This window comes from Anomalospiza imberbis, unplaced genomic scaffold, assembly GCF_031753505.1.
Source record: "Anomalospiza imberbis isolate Cuckoo-Finch-1a 21T00152 unplaced genomic scaffold, ASM3175350v1 scaffold_85, whole genome shotgun sequence".
NCBI classification, from domain to species: Eukaryota; Metazoa; Chordata; class Aves; order Passeriformes; family Viduidae; genus Anomalospiza; species Anomalospiza imberbis.
Genome location: NW_027100469.1, coordinates 329,289 through 342,436, shown reverse-complemented (window position 1 = coordinate 342,436; position 13,148 = coordinate 329,289). Strand labels below are relative to the sequence as shown.

Genomic DNA, 13,148 nt, shown 5'->3' with positions numbered 1-13,148 from the left:
CAAGGACACTGGCCATGGCTTCAGCAGTGCCCCATGGCTTCTGAGGGACTCTGTAGTAAGTCATACTCCTCTGTTTACAGGAATTGGGCTCCTGGGGAATCTGGCTGCCCGCCCCTGGCATTTACTTGAACTGTGTGATTTACAATTACATTACAAACAGTTGCTGCAGAACAGATGCACTAAATCACTTGGTGTATGAAAAATGACTTTTATATGCAGGGATTCTCATTGGGATGAAATGAAATTATTTTAATATAGGGAAACGGATGGCTGTCTTGTCTTTCAACTCTGGGAAGCTCTTGCCTGTAATATACTCTAAGCTCTGGTTTCCCAGAAAACCACAGATGTAACCTTTTTTCAGTAAACAGTGTCTAGGAATGGCACTAATATACTTTTCATGATTGATCTCTTTTTGAATACTGGAGGAATTCTTGTTTATCAAGCCAAATTATGGGATATTTATAGTACTATTGGTAAAAAGTGTATTATCCCACAAGTTCCTTTTTTTCAAGAAAAAAAATTTGGGAAGAAGGAATACTGTCCTCTGGTGCAGAGGCTTTGCAAATGCTAAATGTCTTTTATGTGACTGAAAGTATTTTCCTGTGAGATAACACTTGTATTTATTCCAAGATAATATGTGAATTTGCTAAACAGATTTTTGGGAAGTGAAAAGGCCATGCACTTGCTTTGTTGTGTATGGTGGGGCAGGAGCAGCCTGGGAGTGGGATGGCATGGGATGGGATGGGATGGGATGGGATGGGATGGGATGGGATGGGATGGGATGGGATGGGATGGGATGAATTGCCTGACTTATTCCAGCATCCCTGTAAATTACATCCTGTGGAAGCACAACTGCCTTTAAGCTTTGAACAGCATTTTAGGCAGTTGCATGTTAAACACTGACTACTTCAATTAAATTTAAAAAAAAACAAAACCATGCATAGTTGCATGGTTAAGGATTGAAAATCATGTTTTTGCTGTGTCTGAAGGAAATACTCCAGGTGTGTATAGTCATAACTCATACTGTGAGGTGTGTTGGTATGAATTTAAGCGAGTACAGTCTTTGCCCAGAGACTTGTCTGAAATTCGGATCTTTACCAGATAGTTCTGCTTTTGTGAAGGCAGGGTAAAGTACTTTAGCTGCCTTAGAAAATACAGAGATCTAGCTCGTGGTGTTTTTAGAGAGTTACAGTTTTTATATGTGATAAATTCAGAAAGAATTTCTACAAATCTCCAGATCTGCAGTGAAGGGTTCACCACAGAAAGCAGGACAATAGTACATTGATCATCAGAGGATGCTATGTAAATAATACATTTATCTTAGCATGTGTGAGAAACTGGTACCCCTTGATAGCACAAAAACAAAGTCTTTCCCAGTTAACATGAAGAAGTGAAAATTGTTTTTCATTTGGAGTTACAGGACGGCTTGGACATGGAAGCAATGCCCGTGTTCTTATCATCTCAAAACACAGTGCAGAGTGATCCCCAGAGCTCTGGAACAATGCACTATCAATGATAGTTACTTAGAGGGATGTATAAAGCACTGGGAACATTTATGTAGCTAATGAGAAGATTAGCACTTTAGCAGGCAGGAGGGTTTGAGGGTTGTTTTTTTAAGCGGAAGTTACTCTTAAGGGTGGAAGCCCCTGTTGCTGTACTGAGCACCTGTGGTTGGGCTTCTTTTATTTTAGCTAAACTTTCTCTGCAGCACTACAGATTACCATGGCTTAGATTTCTCTCTCATCTCATGATCTGTGGTTAGAAAACTGCTGTAAGAGCAGGAGGCTGGGGGACCTATGTTCAAAAGTCATGTGTGCTCCAAGAAAGGAAGCGTTTGGTAGTGTCTCTACATTTCTGTGACAGATTCATCAAGGCTTGGAATGGCAGATCAGGGAAATCCCGTCCTGTGCTGTTAGGGCTTCAGGGCATTGACAGAGTCTAGGTTTGGCATTCAGGAGCATTAAAGCCATGCACATTGCCAAAAATGTATTTATCTTGAAGCATGTTGCTAACTACAATTGAATTAATCACTCCTTACAATATACTGCATATACAATATACAGGTTTGTAACCTGGAGCCAGGGATATTATCCTTTAGCTACAGTGTGAGTTCAGAAACTGAAGGTGTTGAACTGTCAGAGTATCCTGAGCAGATGTTGTTGTTGTATATGTAACTGGCACATGCTATTTTCTGGCTTCTTGTTTGCACTTTTAGTTTTTTTTATATTTTTCTGTTTCTTCTACTGCTCCCATATTTTGAAATTGAAGGATGTTTTGAATTAGTTTAACTTTTTTCAGGCAGTGTGAAACGATTGCTTAAACATGTCAGATGTTACCTGCTATGAGGAAAAAAGTCAACGTCATGATTCTTGCAAATAGATCATCAACATGACTGACACTGTTTATTGTGCTTCTGTTTTTAGAATAATATATAAATGCTCTATGTGTGACACTGTGTTTACTCTACAACCTTTGCTCTATCGCCACTTTGATCAGCACATTGAAAACCAGAAGGTGTCTGTTTTCAAGTGTCCAGACTGTTCTCTTCTATATGCACAGAAACAGCTTATGATGGATCATATCAAGGTGTGTAGGCATCTTCTCTTGTTTTCTTCGTGATACCATTTGTCATGCAATATATGCTGTCAGAACATACTGTGAAAAGGCATGTAGTGTCAAGACTGCTGAGAGAGATGTTAATAATTCTGAGGGAGTAATCTGTGAATTTTGGTCTCAAATGTTAAAATTTTGTATTTTGTCTGGTCTTCAGCATATCTGTGATGACTCAGTTGGTTTTTCTCTAAGAATGTTGATTTTGGTATACTGGGAATATCTCAGCAAGTCCAATCCTAACAAATACTGAGTTTTATTTACAGTATTCTAAGTATTATTCCAATTGTTAGGAGCTGAGAATGCTGAGTGCATCACAAAATCAAACCTTTGATGTTCAGAATTCACCAGGAAGCAGTATGTTACTAGATGTAGAGGTTACCTGTGTTATGTGAACTTGAACATGTGTGCTTTGAAAAAAACTTCAGTGGATTTCCTCATAAACACTATTAAGAGCTAACAATTCATTGTGATCCTTGTAAGTCCTGGTTTGAAGGATCAGCAGCCCCCTGGCTATCATTTGTCAGCTCTGTGTTTGACACAGACCTCATGTCATACAGACCAAAGCTGAAGTTTTTCCTTATTAACCCCTGGCGCCTGAACACAGAATGGGACTGTGGAGCCTAACTGCGCTTCTATGGCGGTGAAACAATTTCTGAATACTATTTCTCTACCGCAGAGTGGAAAACCAGACATCTTTTTTGGCTGCTAAAACCATAATTTTGCATTTTAGTCCCAACTATGGCACTTGTAACCACAGAATTCTCTGACATAGTGTTGAAAATAAGATAACAAGTCTTGAAAAAAACAGGTGGTCTTAAAGCCAGTCTTCAACTTGAGGAGGAGATGAGGGAAAGGCTGAGCCAAGATGTTCAGAAATACAAGGACTGGATATTTTCTTTGTTTCTGAACTAGCAGCATTAGTTGTTGCATGTTTACTGCAGGATATCTTAGATGCTCCTCGCATGCAGCAATGCAAAACTCTGATCTGACTGCAGTTAGGGCCAGAAGCTATCTTTACAGAAATCAAGGTGCTCAGCATCTCACATTTCAAAGATATGCTCAGTTACTTGGGCACTACTTAACTTCTTTGGCTTTAGCGTTCCATGCCAGTATTTGAACTTTCAACCAGTGGGGTTTTAGTATGATTCATTAAATGATTCAGACATTTTTGAGACTAAAATTAGAGGATTAGACAATATATGTGCAGTAGCAGTATTGCTGAGTTTGCATTTAGGATGTGTATGTAGCAGTATGGACTGAAGCAAAGCAGTGTAAATTGGAATTCAGTTAAGGGGGACTGAAAAAAACAGTAACAGGTTATAGATAAAAACAGAAAAGGATTCAGGGAGAGGATAAAAGCACAAAAGGACTCAGGGAGAGTACGAGTGCCAGACAGAGGCAGAGCTCAGCTGCACAGAAGGTAGTGGTTTGGTATGGCTAGACATAAACCATCAAGGCAGAGACAGACCTGGATGAAAGTAGGACAGAAAGGGACAGAAGGAAGCTCAGGAGGAGATTATTTAAAGCTACAGAAAATAACCCAGAATAATTCCTGCAGATGTCAATATTTCTTGATGGCAAAATGTACGTCTTATTTTCCTGTAATGACTCACTGCAAGAAAATTTCCAGCAGCCAATGAGAGCAGATGGTGAAGGACTTGCCTGGCCTGGCCTGGCCTGGCTTGGCTTGGCCTGGAGGTGTAATGCTCCCTGTTTGGCCAGCACTGGGACTCCATACTATGCTTTAATGCTCTTGGTGTAGTTTCAAATAAGAAGTGAAATTTCAAGTATTGTATTTACAAGACATTTGGAAAGTTGAGCACTAACATTTTACATGCTGATAGGTTAGGCTGGAATGGAATCTCCAGGACAGCTTGAGTTGCCTGAGAGTACAGGAACCTCATTTCCCGCTCCCCTGTGCAGTGGGATACTAAAGCCAGCCTCCTCCTTTACTACACACCTGCACTTTGCTCTTAGTTGTTGGTCCTGTGCACTTTGCTTTTTATTAACAGTTATGGGGGGTTAATCACTGGCTTTTCCAGTATTTAAAAGCTGTTAAATCAAAGAACATGTTCTACTGATGAGGCTGATATTTGCTCCAGAGCCAGTGGGTAGTCACAAGAGCCAAGTCTCTTGTTTTTTTGTGAAAACACCTACATGCGGTGTCAGTTATTGTTAGGTCATGCTAGGTCTTGCCTTTACTTAATTTTGTTTCTTTACAAATGTGATCTGATGATAATTGTATGCCAAAGCAGTAACTGAAGGCTTTTGGTTGAGTACAACTGTGTATGTCTGTGTCAGTTTTTTACCTTTTTTTCCTCTCTCTCTTATTGTAGTCTATGCATGGAACTTTGAAAAGTGTTGAGGGGCCACCAAACCTGGGGATAAACCTGCCTCTCGGTACTAAACCCACAACTCAAAACTCAGCCAGTCACAACAAGGAAGACACAAAATCTGTCAACGGAACAGAAAAGTTGGAGAAGAAATCTCCTTCTCCCATAAAGAAAGCAGAACCTAAAAAAGTCACTAGTCCTGGCTGGACGTGTTGGGAGTGTGACAGGCTCTTCACTCAGAGAGACGTTTACATCTCCCACATGAGGAAAGAACATGGAAAGGTAAAGGAATATATTCAGTACAAAAAGGTGAATTAAACCTGAAAGGTGAAGTATTTGTTTCTAAATTCCATTTGTGTTTTTGAAGATAATTCCCTTAAGTCCCAGCATTATTATTCACTGTTCTTATATCTATTTCATCTTATTTGTTTCGGCTGCTTAGTTTTTTTCAGTTTCTACATCATTCTCCTGAGAAAATCAACTGTAGGCTTGTTCATTCAGTACTGAAATTTTTTCAAGATGGAAAGAGTGAGAGATATTGCTGTATTTCATCCAAGCCATCTAATCTGTTCCAGGTTCTTATTTCTTCTTTGTGCTTTCTCAATTCCCTCTCTTTACGGTGGTGTGATGAACGTGGCAGTGCTGGGGTAACAGTTGGACCCAGTCTTAAAGATCTTTTCCAACTTGGACAATTTGATTCTGTTCTCTTCTGAAGCTCAGTGCCTGTTAGCCTCAGGGAGTGGAGACTCAGTCATGTTTTACTTGTCCAGTGAGTGCCAACTGGTGTTTCATTTAAAGGCAGACACATTCCACAGTCGAGCTGTTGCTCTAATGTGACATTTAAGAGTTCAACTGAGTTAACAAGTTGAATTTTGTATTTAAAGCACGTGAATTTGAGATATCTTACTTAAAATTGATTGAAAGTGAAATGTGGGAATGTTGCATCCTCATGTGAGCAGAGAGACTGTTTGATGTTCTTCCTGCGTTCAATAGCATTTCCAGTTAAATGAAGTCAAAAAGACTGGCAGGCAGGAAAGCAATAATGATCCTGCTTAGCTGTGGCGGGCTCCAGCCCCTTGCTTGACATGTGGCAGCCACCTGCCAAGCCAGTCTTCACCTTTGCTGTGTGCTGGTGGCAATGCTCTGACTCTTTCCTCAGCTGGGAACCAGGGAGCTAAACTGATGTACTGTGCTGCACTGCAGCAAAAGAGCAGGACTGGGAGGGATAATAGGCTGATTTTGTCTTAAGTGGAGGAGAACCACTCTGAGTGAAAATCCATAGTTTTCAGGACTCTAATGTGCTGTAATAAATGATTGCACATTTTCAGAGGTTTCTATTACAGTTATTATCTCTAAAGCTGTTCTGCAAATTATTTTATTCTGTTTATAAACGTTTTATGGAAAAGCTGAAAATGCTGGACTACTGAGTGTCATCTTCAATTTTCTTAGGACAACTTCAAGCAAATAGCACCCCAGCATCATTGCCTCCAGTAACTCCCACCCCATTCCTTCAGCTTCCTGCTGCCCAAATATTAACTCAGCAGAGCTTTTACTGGCAATCAGAAATGCGTTTAAGACCGAATGCATTGTACATTTATGCAATTCTTAAAAACAAAGCAGCACAACCTCCCAATGAAACTGTCACTTCAGAGTGAACTAGAGAGCGATATTCAGTCTGATTCCAGCCACAGCAGAGTAGCCAAAGGCATATAAAAGAAGGTTAGTAACATATCAATAATGCTTTTTAAATATTAGCTTTAAATCTGTGTCTTTCTTTCTCTGATGTTTATGTGCAATGTTACCTCAAGAATAGCCCTTATTATGAAATATTAGATAATTGCTGCATTCAAATCCTGGCCTGAAGGCCTCTTCAGTTGCTTCCATTCAGGTGCTGTTTTTATCCACATTCAAGCAGTTCCTTGAATAACACAGGAGGCACATAGATTCTAAAATGAACAGAAATACAATTCCATGTCTTTCAGAAATGGGGGATACAGACCGGGTGCTACATTCCTTCCCAACCTGTCAAAATTTTTAGTAATTGTTAGCTGTCAAAAAGACCGTGTTGAAAAAGTAAAACTTTTACTGTGGAGAGAATAGAAATGAGCATAAAATAACCAAGTATGTGATATGGATCTAATAAATAGTGGAACTAATTTACAGCCTTATTTTCTTAAGAATGATAGGTGTGGGTTAAATGCTCTAAAATGATCCTTTCAGAATGATTGTTTAAAACGGTAATTAAACAATTCCTGTGCTATTCACAAAATCCATTGTCATGCGAGGTATATAAAAATACTAGTTTCAAACTTCTAATTTCTGCTTTTGCAGGACCAGAGTGAAAGAGCTGTAACCCCTAGCTGATCCCAGGCTGGATTATGCAGAGGTATTCATAGGAGAGGTATTGCTATATATATCCCCTTTGGACAGATCCTTAAGGTTCCAGCCCGCACTGGGAACTGTCTACACAGACAGATTTCACATTTTCTGATCCTCTCCTGAGGATCCTGGATGAAGGGAGCCAGCTGTAGGGTAGGAAATTTTGTAGCCACCTTGGTGTGAGTCTCTGCCTGATCTTAAAAGTGCTCCCAAAAAAAAAAAAAAAGTTACCAGCCCAGGTAAGGGAGGGTTCCAACAAGCCTGTGTAACTCCTGTCTGAAACTGGATCATTATGTCTGCCTTCCACCAGGCAGCCATCTGCTGAGCTCCTTGGACTTGTGTGCAGGTGTGTTTCTGTGAAAGGGCAGATGTTTTCTAAGTAGGAATTACCAACTCCAACTTAGTCATTGATCATCCTCTTCTGTCAAGACAAGATTCTGTACAACAGATCATGTGGCACTTAATTACAGAACTAATTTTTCAATTCTTTTTGGTTTGGCTGCCATTGCAGAAACTAATGCATCCAAAATCCTGTTTGGGTCTCTAGCTCGAGTCTCCCCAAGGAATTTAGAACAAATGTGGGGCCACAGCTGGCTACCCCACATAGTGCCCCCAGGGCCTGCTGAGTATCATCCTTGTCCTGCTTTTCTGACCATGGGCTTGATGCTTCTGCTCAATGCCACACAGCTACAGTGTGTGACTGCTCCAGCCCTTCTCAATTTCTTCCTTTACTTTTTCCTTCCACTTGACCAGCTGCAACATCAGCCCCACAAAATTCCCTAAACAGATGGCCATCAAGTTGGCATCAGATCATACCACTCATTTTGTCATGACTTTCCTGAACCCTGTTAGTGTGTCAGTGTCTGTGAGGTTCAAGTTTGCTCCTTCTTCTGTGCTCTTCACTGCTCCCTGTATGTGGCTGAGGAGCTGCTGACATGGTTTGGTGATGGGAAGGGAAGGCAGCCCCCTCATCCTGCTGCCTTTATTGATCCAAAATAGTCCTCTGATCTTCCCTGTTTCTTTGGTGGAAGAAATTCTCTTCATCCACTGTCCGTGACCCCAGTTTACAGCTGGAGACAGGTGTGTGTGTGTGTGTGTGTGTGTGTATAGCTCATGGGGGCCACACTGTTTTGAAAGAGGTCCATCTCTGACTTGTACAGTGTTTTTGAAGGGGGGGTGTACATGAAGTACAGTACCAAAAACAGGTAAGTGATGTTTCTTTCCTATTTATCAGAAGGTTCAACACATGCACCACTTTTACTGAGCTTTTTTAATGAAAGTCTCTCTCTTTTTTTTTGAAGCAAATGAAGAAACATCCTTGTCGGCAATGTGACAAATCTTTCAGTTCGTCCCACAGTTTATGTCGGCACAATCGTATCAAGCACAAAGGCATTAGGAAGGTTTATACGTGCTCGTAAGTTCTGGTTTTATTTATTTAGAAATGGAATACAAAAAACATTGTTAGTTGAACATCTTTCTTTAACTGTGGAAAAGCCAGTGTCGCGTTCTTTCAGATGCCCAGGACAGGCCAAATCAATTGCCTATCCTGCCTGCAGAAACGTGTCAGACTCCTGAGAGTGCACTGTGTAAAGTCTACAGTCTGAAAGTTGGCTGAGCTGAGCATTCACAGTTCCACTTTGGGGAAACTGGTTTTCAGGAGTCTCTCAAATACACAACCACTCTTCCAGTCTACAAAAGGCACGTGCTAAGCATGACACTTGAATTTTTGTCTCTGTTTTTTTTTGTTGTTGTTTTGTTTTGTTTTGTTTGTTTGTGTGTGTGTTTGTGTATGTGTGTGTGTGTGTGTTATCTGCAGGCACTGCCCAGATTCGAGACGTACTTTCACCAAGAGGTTGATGTTGGAAAAACATATTCAGTTGATGCACGGCATTAAAGACCCTGATGTGAAAGAAATGACTGAATCTACCAATATGGAAGAAAGGGAAGTAAAAGAAGACACAAAGGTAATCACTTAGAAGACTCATTCAGTCACTTAGAATTTTTTTTGGGGTATATATTCAGGATCTTTAAATAAATACAGGTACTTCGATCCTATAAATGTCTCATCTTCTGTGAAGCAGAGCCCCAAAAGGATCGTTTATCAGAGTTGTTTTAGAATTTGCCAAGGGAAAGGTTCTGACATTTGCAAGTCACAAATAGTTATGAAAAAACTGCATATTTATGCTCACCTGATACACCATTTCTGTCTCTTTGTTAGGTTCCTAGTCCAAAGCGTAAATTGGAAGAACCTGTAATGGAGTTCAGACCTCCACGAGGTGCAATCACTCAGCCATTAAAGAAGCTGAAGATAAATGTTTTTAAAGTTCACAAGTGTGCAGTTTGTGGCTTTACAACAGAAAATCTTCTCCAGTTTCATGAACATATTCCTCAGCATAAATCTGATGGCTCTTCGTACCAATGCAGGGAATGTGGACTCTGCTACACATCTCACGTGTCCCTTTCCAGACACCTCTTCATTGTACATAAGCTGAAGGAGCCTCAGCCAGTATCAAAACAGAATGGGTCTGGGGAGGATAATCAGCAAGAAAACAAACCCAACCATGAGGATGACTCTTCCAACAGTGCAGCATCAGACAGAAGATGCAAAGTGTGTGCAAAGACTTTTGAAACTGAAGCGGCCTTAAACACTCACATGAGAACACATGGCATGGCCTTCATCAAGTCCAAAAGAATGAGTTCAGCTGACAAGTGATCAGATTGTTTGGGATGCAGAAATCTCACTCCACATTGGAATACTAATGACACTTTTGCTACAGAAAGTTCAAGGTATAATAGTGTTAACAGTACTGTTCAGGCTGTTGCAATATATTCTGCATAAAAGTGTCCCCTTCACCTCATTGTCTATACCCTCAGAACCATTGAAGCAGTATTTGAGTTGAAAAATATTTGTATATATTTAAACTAATAATTTTTATACTCTTTGGTTATGTGTTTGTATCAGTATCTAGTGGAAAAATTGGGGTTTTTTTTCTGGTTATTTTCTGTTCTTTTGTAGTAAGTTTCTTTAAAAGAGAGTTCTGAATGCCGGGGCAGTTCCTTAGGTTCTCTTAAACTGTTTGGTTTTGAATGCTTCTGAAAGAAAGTTTAGCTAATGGAAGTGCATCAGGAGGAGGTGCTAGGAGGGGAGAGGAGAGAGGAAGCAAGCTAAGGGGAGATTTTAAATTCTAAAGAACTTGGGCTTCCAAATGTCTAAGGAAGCTTTTAAACTTTTTCTTACAAAATATATTATAAAATAAGATAAAAGTACCACTGCATATGTAAAATAAAGTGCTGGGTTTTAGGTGGCAACACCAGAACAGGTGCAGACCCCCTGGAGTGGTAAAGTACTTTTGAAGAGTATAAATGCACAACTCTGAGTATCATGAAGTCTTTTTTAGGTCACCAGGTGCTTGTGATCAAAGCTCAAATTGTTACAAATGGGCTGGGCTGCTCTGGATTTAAGAAACAGGATGTAATTAGAGGAATAGGTTTATAATGATGATGTTTTTTGTCATGTAATTTATTAAACATATAGAAGTGAGTACACAGCATTATGTATATTCCTTGCTGGTTATTGAAAGAAAATAGTTGACCCTTGCTACAGGGGTTGGGATTTGCCAGCTCCAAATGATCATGCCAAACGTCCTGGTGCTCAGTGTCACACACAGCCACAACTGGTAAGGAGCCAGCCCCAGCCAGGAGTGGGACTGGGGCTTGCAGCTTTAGCATAGGCCCTGCGGAGCTCAGCCAGACACTGCAAACTCCTGTCCAGCACCACTAGTTTTGCTTGCACAAGTACAAAAAGGTACCATACTGTCCCTTTCAGATAGAGTTCTCTGTGAGAGTATATTTTTAGTTTGTTTTTGCATTTTATACCTTGTATGTAACCCTACAAAAAATTTTGTACCTTTTTTTAAAACAAATTGTGTATATATAGATAGCTGCATGATAAACAGTAGTAATTGTTGGGTTCCTTAAAAGTCTTGCTGCTGTCAGATGTTACTATACACTATGTCCATTATGACTGTATTAAACACATTTCATATGTAAATAAATGTGGAGCATTTTGCCCCAAAGATTTGTGAGATTCTGTTATTTATCATTAAATTCTAATAGTTTTAAATTTTGAAGTGTTTAAAAAAATATGGGTCCTCTCAGCCACCTGTGTAAAACTGAATCATTCTGGAAATTGTTTATCAGATACATTAGTTCTGCTCTCTCCATCCTCATTCCTAATTTGGCTCTTGGGTAGATGCTTGTTAGCCCATTTATATTACTGGCATATCAAGTGCTTGTGAGGTACTTCATCTACAGCGCGCAGTGGGCACAGCACCTCAGTGCGTGCTGGCCACTGCACCACTGCCCTTCCCATTTAGTGGATACCTCTGAACACTTGTTTGTTGATGTGCACTGTCAACTGTACAACAAATGAGTTATCACTATGCAGAATGGTGTTTTGTATACAGTGAACAGATAATAAAAGTTCAGTTTTCACAGCCATTACTATTACTTTTCTTTATTTTCCCTTTTCACTGTCTTACACCTGCAAGTAACCTGATGATGCAAATGGCATCATGGTGCCAGGGTGTCACACTGTCACTCGTGTCCCCAGAGGAGCTTCTGCACAGCCAAGGAGTGCAGCCCAGCTGCTTGGCAGTGGGCTCTCTTCAGGTCTAGCTGGCAGAACAATTTAACTCTCCTGCCAGTAATTTCTTGAAAGATTTAAGGGATAGAGGGTCTTGAACTGCCCCACAAGCTCCAGCCACATTTCTGTGTCAGAGCTGACATATCTCCTTAACAGGAGGATGATGTCCAGAAAAGCAGGAGGCGAACAGAAGGTTTTAAAGCAATGTGAGATACGGTGAAAAGGCACAAATATCAGTAGGCATACCTAAAGGAATGATTTCCTCTTGTAAACTATAGAAAAAATGTTTAAACTTATTTTTGTCCAAGATCTGACATTTGAGTTGTTTGCTTTTAATTAACAATGTGAGACTAACAGTGATGACATAAATACTCATCTTTTTTACCCCTTTCCTGTGAGGATTGAGTAATGGATTAAACCTCATAAAACCTCTCTGAGAGTCAGGAAAGGGATCCTGTAGACTCCACCATTTTGCAGCCACTGTTGTGGTTGGAAATAAAGGTGCTTAACAGTGCAACCTCAAATTGCAACAGAAACGAAGGCTATATATCTCCTACTGTTGTGTGCCTTCCCATTCCATCCCATCTCTTCAAGGAGGCAGGGAGTGCACCGAGGCCTCTGCCCAAATATCCAGCTGCAAACTGCCCAACCAGGACTGCACCAATGCCCGGGTCCACCTGCCAACACAGCTGCAATAAACCTGTTTTTTCACCTGCTAATATTAGGGCATGTGGGCAGTGACTACCATGTGCATTTGCCTCCCTTGTCCCCGGGGTGCCTGGGCATGACACAGGTGTGCTGTGCCCACCCTCACGGTGCCCCCAGATACCTCCCTCAGGAGCTGTTGAGCCTTGGCCTGTTTGCCTGGAGGTACAGCCGGAGCTAAATCTGGCTGGCCACAATCTCTGTACTTCTCTACACTTGTCTGCTGTTTGTATTTCTGAAGGGCGTTTACAGATGCACAATTTGGCCTACCAAAGGCCCAAATGTTCTCAGTTCTTAACCTCTGTCTACCTGTGGGGAATTCAGTTTGGCAAGCCTATTTACTTTTAAAAGGATTTTTATAAAACTCCGACCTTTTCATTCTGTTAATATTACCTTTCTCAGTACACTTAGCATACACACACAGCTGCCAGGCCAATAACAGCACACAGAAGAACCTGTTTTAGTTTAAAACC

At 40.7% G+C, this 13,148-nt stretch overlaps 1 protein-coding gene across 13 annotated transcripts in view; it reads left to right on the top strand.

The window, feature by feature from the left end:
- Nucleotides 1-11,401, top strand: part of ZNF532 (zinc finger protein 532) — a 32,732-nt gene extending 21,331 nt beyond the window's left edge. For 12 of the 13 annotated variants that reach the window (XM_068179303.1, XM_068179304.1, XM_068179305.1 and 9 more), the window contains 5 exons: nt 2,424-2,586; nt 4,950-5,228; nt 8,627-8,739; nt 9,142-9,289; nt 9,544-11,401. In XM_068179303.1, coding sequence (XP_068035404.1) covers nt 2,424-2,586; nt 4,950-5,228; nt 8,627-8,739; nt 9,142-9,289; nt 9,544-10,038 — 1,198 coding nt within the window. In that variant the 3' untranslated portion in view covers nt 10,039-11,401. Of the gene's footprint in view, nt 1-2,423; nt 2,587-4,949; nt 5,229-6,637; nt 6,666-7,277; nt 7,304-8,626; nt 8,740-9,141; nt 9,290-9,543 lie in introns of those variants that run through there. The other variant, XM_068179315.1, reaches the window with a different exon arrangement.
- Nucleotides 11,402-13,148: the final 1,747 nt, after the last annotated feature.